General features: G+C 40.0%; 1 protein-coding gene across 2 annotated transcripts in view; it reads left to right on the forward strand.

Moving 5' to 3' along the window:
• Window positions 1–21,806, forward strand: part of LMLN (leishmanolysin like peptidase) — a 29,423-nt gene extending 7,617 nt beyond the window's left edge. The window contains exons 7-17 of one of the 2 annotated variants that reach the window (XM_006265885.4): window positions 1,075–1,180; window positions 1,439–1,533; window positions 3,125–3,242; window positions 5,552–5,659; window positions 7,478–7,554; window positions 8,274–8,384; window positions 11,497–11,629; window positions 12,766–12,925; window positions 13,598–13,728; window positions 14,528–14,738; window positions 17,495–21,806. In XM_006265885.4, the coding sequence (XP_006265947.1) occupies window positions 1,075–1,180; window positions 1,439–1,533; window positions 3,125–3,242; window positions 5,552–5,659; window positions 7,478–7,554; window positions 8,274–8,384; window positions 11,497–11,629; window positions 12,766–12,925; window positions 13,598–13,728; window positions 14,528–14,738; window positions 17,495–17,595 (1,351 nt within the window). In that variant the 3' untranslated portion in view covers window positions 17,596–21,806. Of the gene's footprint in view, window positions 1–1,074; window positions 1,181–1,438; window positions 1,534–3,124; window positions 3,243–5,551; window positions 5,660–7,477; window positions 7,555–8,273; window positions 8,385–11,496; window positions 11,630–12,765; window positions 12,926–13,597; window positions 13,729–14,527; window positions 14,739–17,494 lie in introns of those variants that run through there. The other variant, XM_059727447.1, reaches the window with a different exon arrangement.
• Window positions 21,807–22,149: the final 343 nt, after the last annotated feature.

Consider the following 22,149-nt stretch of genomic DNA (forward strand, 5'->3'; position numbering starts at 1 on the left):
ACTGAAAAATTAGGAATCCTAGTCAAACCTTCTCTCTTAGTGCCTGCTATAGTATAGTAAAGCAAGATCCTGCTTCTCTGAAGTAAGTGGTAAAATTCTCCCTAGTTTTAAGTAGAATTAGGGGTTGCTCCAAAACTGCAGAAGTATGGTTACACGTGCATTTTTTTGCTTCTGTAGTTGCATTCATTGTCCCTAGACTCACTTATTTGTCTGGAGCCTCCTTGAAATGCACTGTTATCCTACATTTTTGTACAGTCAGCTAGTGAGAATTTTTCCAAGATGCAGCAGAGTGAACAGCTCCAATTTTTAAAATAGATCATAACATGGTAACAGACCAACCCAGCAAGTAATCTCTGACCGTTTATATAACTTAAACATCAGCAAACTGCATTTGCTCCAAGCTTTAGGGATGGAGAAAAAGTGGAGAGAATGGAGTCGTTATGGTTCTGGTATAACAAATTGGTTTTTAAGAGCAATGTTTGGTCTTGTCAAAAATAGTTTACAGATTTCTACAGTAAAAGGTGTCCAATAGGCCAAGTTCCTTTTTAATGGCTTGATTTTTTTTTAATTCTTCTTTTTCTTAAGTTCTCCACCGCCAACACTATTTATTTGGCTTGTCAGGTCCGGGAGCTCAAATAATAATCCTCATATCCTGTAATCTAAATTTTAATAAATTTTTACTGCTTATGCAGAGTGGATAGCAGCAGTCTCTTAATATAAAATGTAGGCTTTCTGTAAACACAGACCTTGTATTTGTACAGTGGCTTCTGCTTGGTAGGGAAGTTTGCATTTTAATGAGTTAATTCATTGACTGGTTATTGCACTTCTATATGCTGTGTTTAGAGTATTTTTAGATGTGTGCTGTTACATAGCCAGAGGGAACATTATACCCAAGGCCTTGTTTTTAAATTGATTTTTGCTATTAATTGACTTCTCTTTTAAGGTTAAGCATGTTTTAGGCATAACCTTTTATTTCATATTTAATGTGACTTAAATTGCTTGACACTTTTTTTTTGTAAGAATACAATTCATTTAAAAAAAATAAAACTAAAAAAACTGATGTCTGTCTTCTAGGCCAATAGCTGGATATGCTAATTTGTGTCCAAATATGATTTCTACTCAAGCTCAGGAATTTATAGGCATGCTGTCAACAGTAAAACATGAAATTATCCACGCACTGGTAAGACTCAATATTTTAAAATGTAGTTTTCCATAATTTTGTCATTATTACCTCGTATGCTCTGAGCTTCTTTTCAAAGAAAGAACAGTGGGTGTGCGGAAAACGCATTTGGCTAGCATCCTTCAGCATCTCTCCTACTTGTTTTCAGGTGAAATATTCTCAGTGTATCTATTGGGGCGTTGTATATTGGTCTCTTAATGTATTTGTTACTGGTCTGTAACAAATACAATCTAAAAATGCTTTCTGACTCTCCTTAAGGGTTTTTCTGCTGGGCTGTTTGCATTTTATCGTGATGATGATGGAAATCCTTTGACAGCAAGATATGCAGATGGTCTTCCACCTTTTAACAAGAGGTATTTTTTTTTTAATCTCATTTTCCCTAGTTTATTAAAAGGATGCTATCAAACTGGCTGTCATTTCTTGTTTTATTAATGCATGTTCATTGTTAGCCTGTCTAAAAACCCTATTTGTGTCTCTTGCTGAATTATTATCCACCATCATTGTGCTCAGACGTTGGTTTCGTATCTTGTAGACTTTCTATACTATTAGCATGAAGCATTTTATTATTTTCAAGCATTACCCCTAGAGAGCAAGTTGACCAGATACAGGGTGCCCCAGGTTAGGACTCCATTGCAAAAACACGTGTGCTCTTATCTTGGGTTAAAATAGCAGGAAAGATTCATGTAAACTGGATTTTGACTCGGGGCAGCAGCTTGAGTTCAGTCCCAGCCCCTTCTGTAGACTTTAACTTGAGTAGCTAAGCTCTCATTAAAATGATATGGTAATATACAGTGGCTCTTTGTAGCACTGAGTGTTGTTCTTTGTATTAATAGTTACTGGAATACATATAAGTTATTTATTTTGCACTCATCTCAGGAGTTTTGCCTGAGAGGACTACAAGGAAAGTCCTTATGGATCTGATTCAGTGAGGCATTTAAGCTTTTTAAGGCTGCTTACAGACATGGGGTGGGAACCAGCGCTTTACTTTCAGCTCAGCCCATTCCCACACTGAGTGCAGCTTATGCCAAGAAGAGGCATCATGTCAGTTTGACTCAGCTTGCTCAACGTCTGTATAGATTAGGAGCTTCAGCGGGACTGATTTTATCAGCTATGAGAGAGAACACCAAAAAGCGCCCCCCTGAAGCACCCAATCTATACAGATGCTGGGGAGCCACATCAAACTAATGTGCTTCCTCTTCTGGTAGACTGCTGTTCTGTTTGTGTTTTGGTTTTTTTTCACGTCTGTCAGCACCTTAAGTTTGTATGGGGTTTTGCTGAATTTGGTGGTGCTGCTCATTCTTAAACTTGGGCACATACTTAATTACTTACTGTATCAAGAACTGTATTTATCACAGACATCAGTGTAATTGAATATACTTGATGTAGGACGGCCAGCTTCCAAATTCCCTTTGTCCAGGATTTTTAAATAGGTAATAGCTTAATGTCAGCTGGTAACTTCTGCCTGTATTTCTTTGGATATACCATTGAACAAAATTCACAGTATGCTAAATTAAACATAAAAAGCAGTAAACTCTCAGTTTGGACATATTTTTTAGTATAAATATTTCTGCAACTAATGTTTTTCCCTTCTTAGTCCAAACAGATTCCTTTTATGTAATTCTGCAAGCAGAAGTTCTTAGCTTTTAGATTCTTTCCTTCAGGTACAAGTGACAGGTTCACCTTATAGCATCTATAGAGGATACTTTGTGACTCAGAAAGCATTACTTCAATACATTTATTTAGTTTGTCTTATCACCAAATGGGAAGTAGGTTTATCATAAGACTAGCGCAAAAGAAGTGTTGCCCAAGTTAAATCTTGCACCTTCAACAATGCATGAGAAAAGTAATACAGATATTTTTGCGCAGTTAGGGAAGGTAACAATGTTTAATTTTGGTGGGTAGCCTAGGTTTATTGCTTAGATCCCTGACCCATTCTCCTTACAGTCTAGGTTTGTATCAGTGGAGCAACAAGATTGTTCGTAAAGCAGTGAGGTTGTGGGATATACGAGGTGGTAAAATGCTGCGCCATGATGTATTTCTTCTGGTTACACCTCGAGTCATTGTAAGTATTTGTTGATTTAAGCTGTATTTGCAGTGTATGTGACCACAGCCCAGCAGTTCTCCAGGCACAGCCTCTTCTTGTTAAACTTTAAACTAGCTGAATATGAGCACAGGGGCTTTTTTTTGGTTGCATCATCTTCTTCAGATCAAACTTTAAAGAAAAATAATAGTCATACTTATTTTCTCTCTCAATTAACTAACTTTAACGTGTAAGGAGAGACGGATTAAATGTGAGGAGAACATGCTGCGGTTAGGGGAGACGGAAGTGTACAGTGAAAGGTCAAAGATTGGGTGGTTAAGTGCATTCCTCCATCCTGCTCTCTCCTTCATTTCATCAAGTCTGAGCATGTGTCTTTATACACCTACAACCTCTGTTGATTTAGGGATTCGGTCTTTTAATCCTGCCCCCGTTTCAGTGTTTGCCCTTTTTTGCATAGTGTTTTAACCCAAACAGTAATGGTGATGCAGTATAAACCACATAGAGAGGCCTGTGGTAAGGCCTTTCAAATCTTGTAAATGGCACTAGCCATTTGCCAAATCCCATTGACTTCCTCATTTAAAAAGCATTGCTTAAATTGACTTAATCCTGCCTACAAAATCACATGGGATTCTCAGCTTTTCACACTTTATTGTTGTTACCTTGTTAGTCAGAGCCTGGCCTAGGTCTCTGCTCAGCTGTTCACTTCTCATTAGTGCTTGTTACATGGTGAGTGGGAAGGCTTTGCCTTGAAATCGACAGATCCTAGTCAGTTTCAGGGCAGCAGCACTGAGGGGGGCTGTGCTGGACTAGGATTAACTGCCCACTCCTCTAGGTTGGGCAATTTTCTGTCAAACAAACATTATATACATCTTAGATTTATGGAAATGTTCACAGCAAGTCTGATGCAACACCTTTTACTTTCAGGAAAATGACATTACTTGTATCCAAACTCTTCAAAGCACTGAATAGGGGCCAGCCCTTTCCCCAGCGTGAAACTTTGAGCTTGGAAGTGTTCAAGTAGTTTGTGGTGGAAAAAACCTACAATTCCGCCACAACCTGTTAGCCATCTCGAACAGCAGCCTTGCCTAAGAGTAAAGTTTCCCAGCACCATATGTAATGCCTGTTCAGTTTCACATAGTGCTATGGGGGGCAGGGGTCCCTCTCAGGTGAAGGAGCAAGAGGGAGAGTGTGTGGGTTGGCTATCCGGGGTGAGCTGTCAGGAAGCTTTGTGAGGATCTTGCTGCTGTAGCTGCTTCAACAATTAGTTTAAGCTCTTGCTAGCTCTCTGTTGATCAGTGAAGTAGGTGCCATAGACAGGCAGAGAGTGGAGGGGATAGTGTAAGGGTTATGGTGAGGGAAATTCCTCCTGCCACTGTTAAGAGCCTTGGTAAGAGCTGAGGCTTTGGCAGTGGCACTGTCAGGGTGGCAGGGGTGAGAAGAGCTGTCCTTGGCAGTTGCTACTTTTAAGCAGTTTCCAGCTGAATATTGACAGCCTTCCCCTTTTCCTTGATAGTGGATAGGGCAGACTGTCAGGTATGAGGCTTCCCTGGGAGTGGGAAGGCGGGGAGGGAGCAGCTCCATATTTCCCTCTGGCTGGAGAAGTTACCTTTGGGGTGACTTTCCAGCCCTCTGGCTGAAGAGCTATAATGTTTGTGAGCCTTCCCTTCCTGCTCAGTTTTCCAATGCTGCAGATTTCCCAGAAATTGGCAGCACTGCAGTTGAATATCTGTTCATAGACATAGTTAGATTCTCCTGCCCATCTTTGCCAGTACCATGTTTTGAAGTAGAAGTTGGGAGGGCTGGCTATAAATCTTGAGTAAGTCGTGATGCTTATTATCTGCTGAATAGGTTTGGAAATTTCTAACAGAAAATTCCATCAAAGTCTAGTTTTTTGTTGTCAGTTTTTGTAAATCAAAAAAACTTCTTGTTACTGGGGAACATGATTTGCTCAGAATACCTGGAGATGGATCTAACCATGAGGTTTTCTATGCTATTTGGCGAAAAGGGGAATTAAAAAAACATTTTTTGCTCAATAGTCTTCTTAGCTGGCCGTAATTGATAAAGAAGTTGGAAAAGTAAGAATGGCAAATAACTTTTGGGTGATAAACAGTCAGATTGCAGGAGTCTGTGGGGGAGTTGCTGACTAATTGAAACTGTCAATCAAAGGAAATTCTGAGTTCCTTGCATTATTTCTACAAGGAAAATAACTTTGTATAGTAAAGGGGAGTTTGAGAATAGCTTTCTTCAAAAATATATTAACATCGAGAACTGCATGTCTGACTGTTTCTCAGTATTTTAAAAGTTGGGTTGAAACTGCTTTTGTTTTGAAGGAAGAAGCTCGGAAACATTTTGATTGTCCAGTCTTAGAGGGAATGGAGCTTGAAAATCAAGGTGGCATGGGTACTGAACTTAATCACTGGGAAAAGCGGTTGTTGGAGGTTAGTGCTGGTAATTATATTCCCTTGCAGTGACCACAAAGTACAAATGGAGACTTTGAATTTTTAAAGTATACAGTTATATCCCACTAGTCTTAAAAACTCAGCTGTGTCAAATTTAATCAAAAACTGAAATATACTATAATATAGACAGTGTTAAACGGTGTGTGTTGAACATTGTTCACTCTCATGCTTTTCTCCCAAATTATTACATCTCCGAGTACAAGGTTCCACAACACCTAGTAATAAAGGTGCGGTGCAGCCCGGGGTTCACTTTTCTGTAGTCTTTTACCTGTCTTCTCCAACTTCCCCTTTAGAACTTAATAGCATAGTAGAGCTATGCAAAGATCGTGGGTGGTATAGTTGGTATGAAAGTGAACAAAACAAATTAGCCTCTCTTTTTAAGAAAACTACAGAAATAAAAGCACTTGGGAAGTTGATGGAGGCAGTATGTGGGTAGAATTTTTTTTTTCTTCGAGTCAGTTTTACCTTTCTCATCCTTTCTTCCCTTCTCCCCTCTATCTCAGATCTTGGAGCATGCAGTCTAATAACTACCTGGAGTTTCTCTCTTTCTGTAATCATTCTGGGTTTTTTCATTTCCCCCTTAGAAATTTCCTCTGATCAAAGAAAGTGGCCTCTCCCTAATTAAATATGTGGTTGTTTAGCTCAGTGGAGGCCAACCTTTTTAGCACGTGCACCACAAATTAGGCCCACCCCCAGTGCCACTTCAATCCCCTTCCCTTGTCTGATCTGCTGCTCTTTCTTCTCCCTGCCCTGTGCTCTGTCTCTGGTGGTGCTTTGCTCTCTGCTCCCTGCCTTATCTGCCTGTCCTCTCCTCCTACCATGTGCCACGCACACAGGCTTCCCATGCCACTTAACATGTCGCAAGTTGACCACCCCAATCTAGCCTATCCTTCCAATGCAACATTGTTCCTCTATAGTTACTTCATAATCATGGACGAAGCAAAGGAGTGAAATCAGTGTTCTGTACTACTAAGGGAAACAGCAGGGGAGTTGGGAAGCTCAGACTCCAGTACTGAAGAACTGGATGACTTTGAGGACTGGAGTAATAGAAGTGAAATTTTAATTCAGAGCAGTAATTGCAAGGTTGTGCACTTAGATGGGTAACAAGACCCTTTCGTATAAACTGGGAGTTTCCAGTTTGACTGAGGAGAAGGACTTGAAGTTATTGAGTAAAAGATTTCTATGAGGCCAGGAAGTATTAACCTCATTGTTTGAAGCACTGGTGAAGCCTCATTTGGAATAGTATATATTGTTCTGGTCACTTATTTTTAAGAATGATGAGGTTAAACCAGGTTACAGAGAAGAGCCACTGTTGTTTTGGGGGAATGGAAAGCCTGTCTGACAAGAGGAAACTAAGGTGGATTTGTTTAGCCAGCTGAACTGAAGGCTGAGAGGGAATATGATAATTGTCTAGAAATTGGAGCGTAACATCAGGAAGAAAAAATGTAATTTAAACTAAAGGATAATGTTGGCACGAGGCCAGTTGATACCCATTGGTACATTAATTCATTTAAGGCTGGAAATTGGGAAGTTTCTAATTATTAGAACAATAAGGTTCTGGAACAACCTGCCAATATGAGTAGCGGGAGCTAGTTTTAAGATTGAGTTACTGCAGGAATTAGCTGAGATGGCTGTCTTCAACATAAACTGGACTCTGTCTCTCAGGTGGTGCCCTCTATTATTGCATTACAGGTTCCTATGTTACTAAAATAAAATATTTTTCAGAGCAGACTTTGCCTGATGAAAGCTTCTGTTGCTTCTGAAAAACGTTATTAATTGTCTCGTGGTCATTTTCAGAATGAAGCAATGACTGGATCCCATACCCAAAACAGGGTTTTTTCTCGGATCACCTTAGCATTAATGGAGGATACAGGGTAAGAATGATCAATGAAACCAAACATGGGTCTTCAGTTTCCTGCCTAGGAGGTGTAATTATTATGGAGTTCAATGCACTTAGCCATGATGCAGTTGAATGCATACCAATTAAGTGATCAACTTTTATAATATTACTATACTATGTATCTTACCTTCATTTTTCTTCAGATACTGTATCTTGTTGAATGCCACCTGTTGTTTCTCTATCCAGAAGTACCTACCTGTGTGTGTTCTGGTTTTCTATTGTTAAGTTGTACCTTTTAATGTCAGTGTCTTATCTCAGATATCTATGGCTGATACTGTCCACTCACTCTATTGACAGGTAGGGAAGGAAATTCCATGCCTGGAAGAAGAGCAGAATTGGGCCAAATCTAACCTTTGGATTTGAGAGTGGGATTTTTTTCTTTATATATGTCAGCCTGTTAGGGCAAATACCATTTTTGGCATATGTACCCTTTATACAGGGCCCTGCGTATCTCTTTCCATACATAGATGATGACTACATTAGCAAGTTTTACAAGCTTATTTTTTAATTATTTGTAATCTTGCATTGTAATTATACAACTTGTTTTCTATGCCAGGGGGGTATAATCTCCTTGTTCATATACTGAAAACCTTAATATATAGATAGTACCAAGTTATTTGAATAATCTTCTAGGGATTGGTAAATAGACTAGTTTCTTAATAACTGTATTCCTATTTCCAAATATTTTGACAGCTGGTATAAAGCCAATTACAGCATGGCAGAGAAATTAGACTGGGGACGTGGTAAAGGCTGTGATTTTGTTATGAAGAGCTGTAAATTTTGGATTGACCAAAAGAGACAGAAGTAAGAATGCAACCTTTTTTTTTTTTTTTTTTTCTTTAACTTGATATTCATCTGCATTTGTCTTTGCTTAAAATTTGGAAACCTCACACGGTGTAGGTTTTGAGTGCTTGTGAGCCTAACTAGTGAGTAGTGTTAAGTGTTGTGACCTCTGTATCGGTCTTGATGTCCTTTAAATATAAAGTATCAAAGAAATGTAAAGCTGGAGGGGACCTCAAAAGGTCATCAGGTCTCTCTCCCTGCTCTGAAGCAAGATCAGTACATCTAGTAATACTAAGATTCTCAAGTGAAGGATATTCCACACCGTTCCCAAGTAGAGTTGCAGCCTTGCAAGTGCTGAGTGGAGCAGAATGATGATTGTCCATGTTCTGTGACACTCTTGCTAATACATCCCAGAATGAGACTTGCTTTAGTAACAGCATCTCATTGTTGCCTCATTCAATATATGACCTTTTGTAACCCTTTTCTTGGGGTTTTCCTTTTCTCACAAACTGTCTCCCAGTCATTTTCCATTCTATACTTTATATATGTGATTTTTCTTTTCTACATGTAATGCTCTGTACTTCTCTACATTGAAGTTTTATCTTGTTGATTTTTTTTTTTTAACATTTTCTCAGATTTTCCAAGATTGTTTTGAATTCATATGCTGTCTTCCAGATTCCTTGCAGATCCTCCCAGCTTTGTGTAATATGCAAATTGTGTGCGTGTCAATTGTCACCTCAGTTTGATATTCCATAAAAAGTAATTTTATCAGTTGCACTCCAGGCTTATGGTAACTTCATACAGACTGTATTTCCGTGGTTTGCCTGCAAGAATATCACATGAGACAGTATCAAAAGCCCCTTTATTAAAATTAGCCCACTTCCCTAGTAACTGTTAGGCCAGTAATCCTGTTTGGAGAAAATGGACATTTATTATTATTTTTTCTTGACAAATCCATGTTGGTTGATACTCTACACTCCCCCCCCAAAAAAACAAACAAACAAACAAACACTTGTGTACACATATAAATTGATTGATGCATAACTTGTGCTAATTTTTTCTGGGCACTGCAACTAGGCTGACTGATCTAACTTTCCCCAGCTGCCTCGGTTTTTTTAATAGATTCAGTACTTGCCCTACTCCAGTCCTTTTCAGACCACCTGCGTACTCCATGAGTTCTCTCAGACAGTTGGTAGTTGTTCAGTGATTGCTTGGGCTAGTTTATTAAGTATGCTTGGGGTAAATATCATAAGGTCCTGCTAACTTTAAACCATTTAAAGATTATTTAATCTGTTCTTTCTCAATTCTGCTCTACCCCCCACCCACATTCTTGTTAGAATTGAGCGAAACATCTGTTCAGATGATAACCTCTTCTTCAAGCTAAATTAAAAGAGTATTGAATACTTCAGTATTTTGTATCATGGGTTGTGCTTCCCTTTCCCATTTCAGTAATCAACCAGTACTTTACTTTGTCATTTTCATACTTCAAGTTCAAATGATAGAACCAGACTACAGTGATATCACCTTTCTCTTTTCTTTTTTTACATTAGCTCAGGTCGATCTCTCTCTTCCATCAAGACCTGACACGTTGATGCACAGTACAGTGCTTCCTCCCTAAGTAAATGAGCTGTAACACTTCTTTATCCCTTCCTTTATGTATCTTTCTGAGAGTCATCCCAGCCATTCTCTGCCTTCCCTATGTAGCTTGCTTGTGTAATTATTCCCTGTACTTTTATGTCAAGGGGTAGCAGTGGTTAGGTCATGGGCAGCAACTGTGAGCAAGGTCTGTTCTGTGGGCGACATACTTGCTCTCCTTTTCAATTTCAATTTAAAATCTTTAATTTCTTGTGCCAGCAAGCAGTGCTACAGTCTCCCAGGCAACATGGTATGAGCCATGGGTTTGGAACCATTATATGTGCAAAGTGTGGAAAGCTCAGCAGGATGCTCCCTGTGCAGAGAGACACTCCCTTCCTCCTCAGGGTTTCGCCCTTGCCCAAGTCACTGTTTTCATCTGTAGAATTATATCCTTGTTCCCATTTGGATCTAGTCTGAAGACCTTCACCAAGCTGGGAAATTGGTACCTAACGGTGCTTTTTCCACTCTTTGCCTGCAACCCATGTCTGTCCAGTAATCCTACTTGGGGAACGCTGCTGTAAGATAACACCTTCTGTGCAGTCATACATTCAGCTCCAGAATGCACACAGGCCTTTACCCTCAACTGGAAGCCTAGACGAGCATTACTGACTCCTTGACCCCTGCCCCCAGAGCCTTGTAATCATTTTGATCACCACAGGGTCATATCTGGTGGTATTATTAGTGTCCGCTTAGATGATTAGCATGAAGTAGTTGTCAGGTGGCTGGATGAGCCTCTGAAGGGAGACTCTGACACCACCACCATTTCTTTAAACTGTAATTAAACTTCCAGAATCCTAAAGCATTCGTCTGGCTCACTGACAGGACAGATTGGCAGGACAGTTAGTAGCCTCTTAATAGCCTCTCTCAATATTCCAAAATGTTTCCTTTTTTTAGATGTCTTGATTTGATTGCCTTGAGGCTATTGTGATTTGCATTTGTTGCAGGATGTTTTGACAACTTACTGTGACTGTGTTTTCTTTTATTCTGGGTACCGATCTTAGATTGTACACTTCTGTCACAGTTTTGCTTTTACTATTTTACAATGTTTCGGTTTGGGTTGGAAAATGGCTTTTGGTGGTTTACTTTCATTAAGTGCAAGTAATGGTACTTTTAAACTTCTTGCTTACACCAAGTTAAATCCATCTTCAAATTTGGGCCCCACTGTTTTATTGGCTCAGATATTTATATATTGTTGTGAGCTCACCACTCTCACTCATGGGGGGGCATAAGTAATGGTAATTCAGTTATGACCTGCTAGGCGGAAGGCTTTGAATTAGAAAATGTTGTGTTGGCAGGCACCAAGGTGAGTTTCCCACGGTGTTCAGGATCAGCCTAACGGCACTAATGAGCTTGGCAACTAAGCAAGAAACCAATCAATGTCCGTCTTACATGGGAGAAAATGGATAGTGCCTTTTTAAAATCCCCTAGCAAAAGCAACTCCATATGAACAGTATCCAGTTTGACTGAGATATTTTTTCCACCCCCCTTTTTTTTGAAGGAGGCAGTTGGTGGCCCCGTATTGTGACACTCTGAGGAGTAACCCATTGCAGCTAACTTGTAGGCAGGACCAAAGGGCAGTAGCAGTGTGCAATTTACAGAAGTTCCCAAAGCAGTTGCCTCAGGAATACCAGGTAAAATGCATCTTACTCCACTGAACAACTCAAATAATTTTTAACCAGGCAGTCGTTGTAACAGGTGATTTTTTTTTTTTTTTTTTTCTTTCAAGTCCATTTAGAATTATTTGTGGGAGACTTGTGTTGCTGAAAGTGTCATCCTTCAGAGGAGAAATAAAATGGGCATCTGACATGTTTATACTTAGACATATTAACTGGTTAAACGCATCTTTAGTGACCTGGCCACACATTCCTTCAATTAACGATGTGATAAAACCAGGGATAAGCAACAAAGTTATTGCACAAAATTACGTGCAGTAACTTTGTGGCTGGTTCCTGTGACTTCTTTAACTGAACATGTGGCCAGTACTCCCAGCCTCCAGAGCATGTTCCCACATGCTCTGAAGACTGGGAACGCTGGTCACAATGAGCTCCCCCTACTGGGAGCCTTGATCAGCTGACCAGTGTTCCCAATTGCAGGAGTGCAGGGTGGGCTAAGAGCTCCGATCACTAATAGGGCTCCCTGTCACGGAGCTCACCGTGCACTCCCAGAGCTGAAAGCTCCAATCAGCTGACAGGGCTCCCAGCCGCAGGAGCATTTTATGATCCCAGACTGCCAGTATGACATAATGGGATCTGATGCTCAATCCCATAATCACACCTCCACTGTTGGGATCATGCATTACATCCCATGCTGCCTTCTTTTTAACATCTGTTAGTGGCCTGAATTCCTTTTGGCAAATCAAAAAGACTGATAAGTATCTTTTTAAAGAACACTATCTGAGGTGGCCATTCCTCCCTATATTATGTTTCTTTTGGAGTTTTCTCTTAATTTATTTCTTCAGTTCCTTACCTCAAGTGTCGTGTAGTGACACTGTATTGCTAAAACAGGTGCTTCACTGTAGAGATGATTGTGAGTGGTGGAGAAACCATTCAGATAGAGTATACCCATGCACTCAGACTTTTTAAAATGCTTAGGAATCCCTCTGGTTCAAAGGCAGTGTATAATTGTAAGTGCCTATTACCACTGTCCATAGGCAGTACCCACTGTTGCTGTAAATTTGTAACAGTGATATTATTAATTAAAAACAAAGGCTGTGCTTTTTCCTTGTTACACAAGCTATTTCACTGTATGCATTTGTTTTGTTTTTCAGTACTTTGACAGTCTCAATGGAGTACCAATAGAAGACTTGCCATATTATGGTGGCTCAGTAGAAATTGCTGATTATTGTCCTTTTAGTCAAGAATTTAGCTGGCATCTAAGTGGTGAATTTCAACGCAGCTCAGATTGCAGAATATTGGAAAATCAGCCAGGTGAGTTTCCACTGAAGTATGTTTTCAACATGTGGTCTTTTGTTGCAGGCTCACAAGGATGGTTTTATCTTGATTCTTATACTTCCAGTTAAGGACTTGGGTCAGAAAATAGTTGGTTTTGCAGTGTTCAGTCCACGTTCTGTTGTTAGATTTGTTCGGCTGATCTTTTTTTTTTCCTTCCCTTCTTTATTCCCAACACGTCATTTCAGCTCCGTGTTTGGGTTTTTTTGTACAAACGGAGAAGACTAGGTTGAACAGGTCTGATGTTTTTCTTATGTATTGTTGCATAACTGAACAACGTGATGAATTCTTATACTACTAACTGCTCAGTGGCTTTCTGGGGCTCATAAACATAGCATGCATGGCAGCTGTGAGTGCTTAGCATGCTAGGCATTCATTTGCAGTACAATTGGAAGGCCTGTCTATTCTAATAGTAACAGAAATTGACTTATTCTTCTGGATAGTAAATTATTCAGGAGTGCATCGTTCACAAATTGGTATCCTCTAATATTGCATGAGCAGTCTGAAAATAAGTCTTTCCTCTTCAGTATTTCTGTTCAAGCTGCCCTTAAGAATATTGACTCTCTTGGCTTAGTTTTAGTGAAGAACCATTATATTGTAAGTTAATGAACCCAAGTTAATTCTTTAGAAATGTGTTCTTCTTTTCTTTAGATCCTTTCAAAAATTATGGTGCAGAGAGATATGGACCAAACTCTGTGTGTCTTATTCAGAAATCAGCATTTGTTATGGAACAGTGTCGAAAGAAGCTCAGTTACCCTGACTGGGGTAGTGGATGTTATCAGGTAAGTGATGAATGGTATACAACTTGTACTGTGGGTTTAAATAGGTTAAAGATGCTTAATTGTGTTTTCCCTAATATCATATTGACCTCATCAGGTAATCCAATGGCTTTTGCATGCTTTGAATTTTAAAGTACTTCTTGCAAAAACATGTAACTTAGCCCAGGCACTAAAATGGAAAATAGCAAGCTAAAATTGGGTTAAGTCCACAGCTGGAAGAGAGCTGTATGTTGATCCTAACTCTACTACAGATTTACTCGCTCAGTTTCCTTTTATGTTTCAGTTTCCACAATTTACATGGGATGCTTAAGTTTATTTTGGGAATCTGTCCCCACAGGAGTATTGAAGTTGAATTCATGTTTGTGAATCAAACTGAATTTTGGAGGTGGACACGAAATTTGAACTTGATCCACCTTTGTCAACTTGGAAGGTGGAAGGCACTGGCTAGGTGGGGGATTTCTTTCATAATTGATAATCTCTGGGCTGTATCACTTAGGGATCTGAAATTTGGGTTGAAGGTCAGCACATTTAAATGTGTTCATAAAAAGGCACTGCCAGATTCTTAATTTGGTCAGCATAATCTCATAGAAAAATACCACCAATCCTTAACGATTTCTTGAAAGAAAATAGATCAAGATAACTAATTGTTCTTAACTCAGTGCTACTTGTTTCCATTTCATCTGTGCTGTATGTGAGCCAAATATTTACTGGACAAATTAAAAACAAGTGTCTGATGATTAAACAGACTGAGACAAACTTTTGGTTTAATACACCAGACCTGACTGTGTTTCTTTATTTTAAGGTCTCTTGTTCTCCCCAAGGGCTGCATGTTTGGGTCAAGGACACTCCATACTTGTGCAGTCGCTCAGGCCAAGTATTAACCGTTAGCATTCAGATGAATGGCTGGGTGCATGTTGGGAATCTGATTTGTCCAGCCTGCTGGGATTTTTGCGATTCCTGTCCCCCTGAACGGGACCCTCCAGCTTCTAACTTAACGAAGGTCGCACAGATTGGTAGGTTGCCTTATGATTTGTTTACATGAAACAGTTAGGGAAAGCACCCCAAAACTTTTCTCTCTTTTTTTTAATCAGTATTGAAAAAGTGTCGCTAGGGTTTGGCAGTGTGAGTAACTTCTAAAATAACTTTTGGGTTGCATTTTTGTGAATTAGAAAATCTAAACAACTTTTATCCTGCTATAAACATCTTTCTGAAAAGACTACTTCTGACAAGTAAATAGGAAGGGGGAGGGTCGGATCTTTTTTTTTTTTTATTTCTGTTCTGTAATGCAGAAAACTTTGGGAGGGAAGGGAGCATAGTCAGTCATCTTAATGCTGCTTGACCACATTTCCACTTGTCTGTGGGGAGAGAACTATTTGGAACAAACCTGGCTGAAAGAGGGAGCCACTTCATGTGGTGTCTTCTTTAGCTTGTCCTTCTGAGACCATCGGTATTTGTGTGTCTAGAAGGCTCTTGCAGCCTATAGAGGTCTGAGTATTTCCCACTTTGAGTCCTAGTGGGATAGTGAATTAACACTAGGGGTGTGTGAAGCAGGCAGTATTTGATTTCATTTCGGTCGATTCGGGGGACAGTGATTCGATTCGCTGATTCAGATCACTGTCCCGACTTTTATTTTGGCTGAATCTGAATATTCGATTCTGATTTCAGAATCAGCAATTCGTCTGTAGACACAGCTTTATATGTTTTGTTCGTTTGGTTTTTTTTCTACATACCTCGAGGTACCAGGCAGCTCGTGAATGCTGAGATTGTAGGGCAGATGGAGCATCCCACGGGAGCGCGGGGGGATCCTCTGTCTAGCACACAGGGGACCCCCCACTCCTAAACCCCCCCCAGCACAGTGATCGGCACCAGTCACTGGGGGGGGGGGGGTCCCCATGCTCCTGTGGGACACTTCATCCACCCCACCATCTCAGTGTTCACGAGCCACGCCTGGTACCTTGAGGTATGTAGAAAAAACACATAAAGCTGTCTAGAGTCGAATCTCTCTGAATCGAATCGGAGGTTTCCAATTCGATTTGGAGAGATTAATGGGTCTCTTGATTCGATTTGGAGATTCGGCTGCCAAATTGGGACGAATCTCCTCCAAATCAAATCAGCGACTGAAGCTTCACACAGCCCTAACTAGCCCTTCTATCATTTCGCATGTAAATTTGACCTCACAGGGGTAACATCTACAAAAATGTGAAAGACTACAGGGTTAGCTGTTTGACAGTAACAGGCGGTTTGACCTCAGGGGTTTACAGCTTCCATGTTATAATAAACCAATTACTTTCTAAAATGGAAGTTGATTAAAGAAAGTAAAAACCTTCATGTTGTTCAGCTTAGTGCCATGCTCCTTCTCTTGAACGCTGAAACTATTCCAATGTCCCAGATTGGGGTAAATACACTGTGCCCATGTAAACCTTCCCTCCCATCACCATGCTAGATTTGTCACCACTGCTGTCCTTAATGTTTGTGCACTGTTGTGTGGTGTTCGGACAACTGCTTTGTTCCAGCCACGTGGCAATATTTCAGTGGTGGGATCCTATGACCCCAGCTGACTTCCTGCCCCTCGGGCACGGGGCTGGACTTGATGATCTTCTGAGGTCCCTTCCAGCCTTAATGTCTATGAAATCTATTAAACAAGCAGTAGTAGCTTTTAAAGTATTTGGCATGGTGCACACTGTATTTTCTTACATACAGCATGTTCCAAATTAAACAAGCATCTTTGTGTTTGGAAGGCAGAATGTAGACAGAAACATTTTCCAGAGTCCTGGCCGACTGTGACATGGAGTAAGTCCTCCTGGCAACAGTGTGTCCAGAAAGTGTGGCACCAGGACTGATGCTAGCTACTGCACTCGGACTGTCTTCTGGGTGCCACATTTCCTGGACATGCTGCTTCCAGAAGGACTTGCTGTGTGTCGCACAAGGTTAGGCCCCAGACCCTTGCAAAAGCAGTAGAAAGACTGTTAGTTCTTTACTGTAAGTACCGTAGTACTTTATACAAGTTCCTGTAGATAGTGCTGTTTTCGTATCATAAGCCTCATCAAGCTACTACTTGCAGCTTCAGGTACAAGCCAATAGCTACGGCTGCAGTAGGGTTAACAGAGCACTGCCCCATCTTGGCAGCCCTTTTGGCAACTGCATGGCACGCGCCGCATCTCCGGGCTTGCTTTTTCCGAGGAAAAAGGGAAAAAAAAAAAAAAAGCCCAGCTTCCCGACTGAAAACACGAACATTACTTTTGTGTATAGGGTGCTCTCGCTAGATGTCTGGAACTGTTCATGAATGTTTTGTTTTACATTGTTTTATGTCTTTTGTGTTATGATAATATCACCCATTTTACCACAAATCAGTGGAAGAAAAATTTACTGACAAGTTAGAAGGATGGACCCCCCCTGGAAAGTTCTCTTTTTACATTTTTAGTTATGTTTTTAATTTACATATTGGTATCTCAGTCTAGTTCATAACTAGTAAGGAAACAGATTTTTTTTTGAAGTCTGAGACGTCACTCTTTGTAATGCTTTTATTCTTCCCACCTTCCTCTTTAAATTTCCTTTTTTGGCCATACTATTATATACATTTTTGGCCCTCTTCTAGTTGGTGTTTCTGAAATGGTAGATATAGGAAGTACATTGTGCTGCTTCTGTCTTAAGAGCTAAACACACACTGGCAAAGTTCCTCGCCTTTAAAAGGCTAAAATGCTTTATTATACATTAGCCTACTTCTAAGTGCATAGCTTAAAAATATATTCTTGTTTTTTCTCTATTCCAGATCTATGCTCCTGTTCCTCAAGCCTGGTTGTAACTCTCTGGTTGTTGATGGCTAACTTGCTCCCTCTGCTAGCTGGATTTCTCCTGTGTATGTGGAGCTAGGTGTGGATAAAAATGTACTCCAAGACACACAACCCTCAGGCTACACTCCTCAAGTTAGAGTACAACCATAGAGCAGCACGCTGTCTGCACCAGCAGCGGTCTCGCATTGAACAAGCTGTTAGTTGTTCAGTCTCAAGACAGGTAGCTCTACTGATTGTAGCCAAGGAGATGCTGATAGCAGCAGCTAGGTCATCGAGAGAAGGGCAAAGTTTACTATGTCATCTCAACAAGTGCCAGTATTTTCTGAATTCAGACTTTTTAATTTTGATGACACTAACAACTTTGGGGATCAAGGATGCTGGTTGTATTCGGGAACCTGGCAACTATGTCTATGAAACCTATGAACTCAATTGTTAATGGCAAAGATGTGAAATACGAACTTTTCTGTAATGCAACTTGGGTTTTGTTTTGTTAAACCTTTTATGTGAGTGATAGCAAGGTGCTTAAAAAGACATCCTCAAGCTAGAGATATACCTCAGTGTTTCTTTAGTCAAGAGCCATGTACAAAATCAGTTGTCATCACTGCTAGTAACTGTGGCCCAAACAGGCTTTTACTGTGTTTCAATTTACAGGAAGAAAAATAAGACTAGTTTGATCTGATGGGATTGCTTCCAAAATTTCAATTTGTGCATTGCAGCTCAATGAATGGGTGGTATTTGTTGTTCCTGATGCGTCTGATCCCTTGCATTCATTTAAACTCTTAACAGATGCACAAAATGCTTTTTTTTTTTTTTAAACAAAGGAAGCATTTTAGAAATCCCGCTCGTTTCGTGTGTGCCAATCCTGATGCAAAATTTGATGCATTAAATATTTTAATCTTGTCAGGGTAACTCATCAGGCTATTACAATTTTGATACCATGTTCACAATATTTCACTCTACTAAGTTCAGTAACTCCAGATGCCAGACCAGGATGAGGATTTTTTTAGTTGCGCTATGTGGTTTTTTGCCTACAGAGCAACGAAATAAGGGAGGCTTATTCTACATGTGAATGTAGAGGGTTGTACTTGAATTTCACTTTCCATTGGGAAGAAGTTAGGGGTGGCCACTGTAGTCTTAAAGGAATAATGTTGGTCTTTTTAGATCAAAACACGACCAGTGTCTTCTCCCTCCCTGCCCCTCCCTCCCCCCTTCCAAAGAAACAAAAAACTGCCTGGCTCTTTTGATGGGCATGTAGCAGATCTCTGACATTGTACCAGGTGTGCAAGTATCCAAAATAAGGGAAGGCAAACGACTACATTTGAACCACACATGGTCAAATTGTGCTCCGATGGCACACCTGTTGATGGTGGCCTAAAGCTACTAGTTCTAGTACTGGTGACTTGATTAGACTTGTTGCTCTGGCAGTCGCTGCCCTTCCAGTCTGTAGCGCTAGATGGAGATACACATAGCTCTGGCTTGGAGCAAAAGAGGCTCTAAGCTGCCCTGCTGGTGGTTGTAATTTTAGAAAGCTGTTTGTAGCAGCCGTGAGGGAGCTGAAGTGCTAAGGTGGAAGATAAGTCTCCAATCCTTCCTTTCCAGTTTTGTGCTCTGGCAAAGGATTTGCTTGCTTCCTTTTATTAAGACGGGGAAATGGGGTGAAATAAAAATCCCTTGGCTCCTGGTGAATGATCAGTAATTACCACTGGAGACGTGGATGTTGAGGGAAAACCTTTCTACAGAAGGATTTTTTTTGTAATGCAGCCAATGTGAGCGAGTCCCCCGAGCTATTGCTAAGACATTTAAACTGAAATTAGGCTACTTCCCTTCTGACTCGATTTTGCTTTAAATTGCACAAGGCCTAGACTAGCCTTATAATCTAAGGGGTTTTTTTAAGCAATACAATTGGGGATCAAATGCTTTAAATATGCACAAATTAAAAATTAAGAAACACTAAAGAGAAGATGAATAGAGACTGACTAGATGAATAGATGCTGATTATTTTGCTATATAGCACACTCGAGTCAACTGCTAGTGTGGAATGACTTGAAAAATCCCTACTGGTCCGAGAAGACTACTTCAGTCCCAGAGATCGATGCTGTATCTTTTGTCTGTTGTGCAATAATAGATTTAAATAGTATCACACAACAATGATGCTTTTGATACTTGAAAACTTTTCGGGGTTGTGGGTTTGGTTTTTTTTTTTCCTTCGTGTAAAAAATATTTGCACTGTCTCAAGTTTCTGATTCACTTTGTATCTGTTAAGCATTTTTACTAGTGTTAACTTATTGTACTTGGCATTTGATACCGGTCTGCTATGTGGTCAAGTGTGAATCTTGTTGCCGTTGAGTGAATAATCTTGTTTTCAGTTAAGCAGTTGTCTGCCTTGAATTTTCATTCTCTCCCTAGAGAATTGAGTAAAACCTGAAAGCTGGGTTGGGATGTCAGTGCTTGCCCACTTCTGCATCGTATCCTGTAAGTGGTGAAAATGCCTATAGCTGTATTGTATATACGGAGAAAGCTTTCCTACCTTTCGGAGCACTTGCGGGCAGGGTTGACAGCTGGATGTGCTGAGTAGCTGCTATAGTGTATCCAATGAAGTAAAAAGGTAATTGCCTTAATAATCTGAGATTTCAAGTTCTGGTTTCTGAGAACATACAACAGTTAAGGATCCAGCTGTCAACTGCAGAACTGGAAATTAACTGCCTGGAAAAATATACTTCAGCTGATTAATTCAAACACTTTGTGTCCTCCTGTTAGGAAGCTAAAAGTTGGTAGCCCCATTGTAGCTGAGTGACAGCTGATGGATATATTGAGATCACCTGTAAGGTGAGAGCAAGGAGGTGGCTGTCAATAAATGGGAATATCTCTTTCCCCCTCAGAAGACATAACTGACTACCTCAGCTCTATATTTTCTTTTGGTTTAATTTTTTTTAACATGCTTTGAGATTTGGAAGTTAAAACTGAGTTAAGTAAAAATGTGGCTCAGGTTTTTAAGAGCAGCGTTTAATACAGTAGGAAGCGTAAGCCATTTCAGGATGCAGTGTGTGGCTGGAAGTTGTGGTTTAAAATCATGTCAGTAGCCTTATATGTAGTTGCCCCAGTGAAATGTGTGGTGCTGGGTTTTAGTAACCTGAAGGCAGCTACTCTGGTTCTCTGGTTGCACTTATTGTGTGATGAACTTACTGCATTTTCTGTGTAAATACAATTTCAACCATATCCCAAGTAGGCATGGTATATTCTCCAGAACAGGTAGCATTACTGCCAGTTTTCTTCCTGGCATAGCAAATAATTTATTTGGCTTATTGTAGCTGAGCCTTTTTGATTTAATACAGAAATGTACAGAATAATTTATTTTATAAAGTAGCACTTATTTACTTAAAGGAAGAAATGCCAGAGCTCTCAAAGGGGTTTGACTTTTTTTTTTCCTCCCCTATTTTAAATCCAAGACACTAATTTGAAAGACACTTGTATTAAGTAGGAACATGCTAGTGGTGCTGATTTCAAAGAAGTAGAGGGGAAACAAGGGAAAAATAATTCTTGGTCAAAAAATATTTATGTAATTAGAAAAATTCCCTAGTTCATCAGGCAGTTTTGCCTTCATTGAATGAACTGAGCTCCTGGGAGGACTTGGAGGTCTGGATCTCTAGCAGGGATGTAAAGAGTTTTGTCCTGGTGTTAACTCTGACTGTTGGTACAAGGTAACTGGTTTGGTTTTTTTTTATACGCACTAGTAAATTAGAAGTAAACACATCGTCTAAAAATAAGACAAGTAACTTGTCCTTTATATGTGAAGGACAGTGCCTCTCTTCAAATATTTCCTGTCCTTCTGAAAATCTTTTCTACTCAAACGTATCTTTTAGTGAAGTTCAACAGATGTAGTTCCTTCTTAAAATTTCCTATTGATGTCACATTAGTAGATTAGCTGATCAGTTTAGGACTCTGATCCTGAAAAATGATGTCAAATACCACCGAATTCAATTTGAGGGTTGCCTGGATATAGCACTTTGCAGGATTAGGGCAATATAATATGTGTATATAATACAGTGCGTTCCTACAGTCCACTTTTGTGCAATCTACAGCATCAAGCTTCAGTAGTACAAATGTCGGGTGGGGGTTGGGTTGTTTTTTGGTGGGGTTTTTTTAATATAAAGCTTATCCTCAAAACAGAAGTAACATTTTGGATGAGAGAACTGACTATGACATTAAGCATGAATGTTTCCTATTTTGTTACAGAATGTAAATATAGAATAAATTATTTTACTTTTTTTTTTTTTTTATGACTGGAATTGAGATGTAAGGGCTAACTTTTTTGTTTGTGGTGTCTATCGAGTAGAATATTTTATTTTAGTGTGGAAGGTACTGCCAGCTTAAATCATGGGAAAGTTCTTGTACTTCAATAAAAAAAAAATCTTGTCTAGAAAATGGTGGCATCTTAAATCATAGACTCATAGAAAATGAGGGTTGGAAGGGACCTCAGGAGGCCACATCTAGTCCAACCCCCTGCTCAAAGCAGGACCAGCCCCAACTACATCATCCCAGCCAGGGCTTTGTTGAGCCGAGTCTTAAAAACCTCCAAGGATGGAGCTTCCACCACCTCTCTGGGTAACCTGTTCCAGTGCTTTAACACCCTACC

The sequence above is a fragment of the Alligator mississippiensis genome, chromosome 4 (assembly GCF_030867095.1).
Source record: "Alligator mississippiensis isolate rAllMis1 chromosome 4, rAllMis1, whole genome shotgun sequence".
Lineage (NCBI taxonomy): Eukaryota > Metazoa > Chordata > Crocodylia > Alligatoridae > Alligator > Alligator mississippiensis.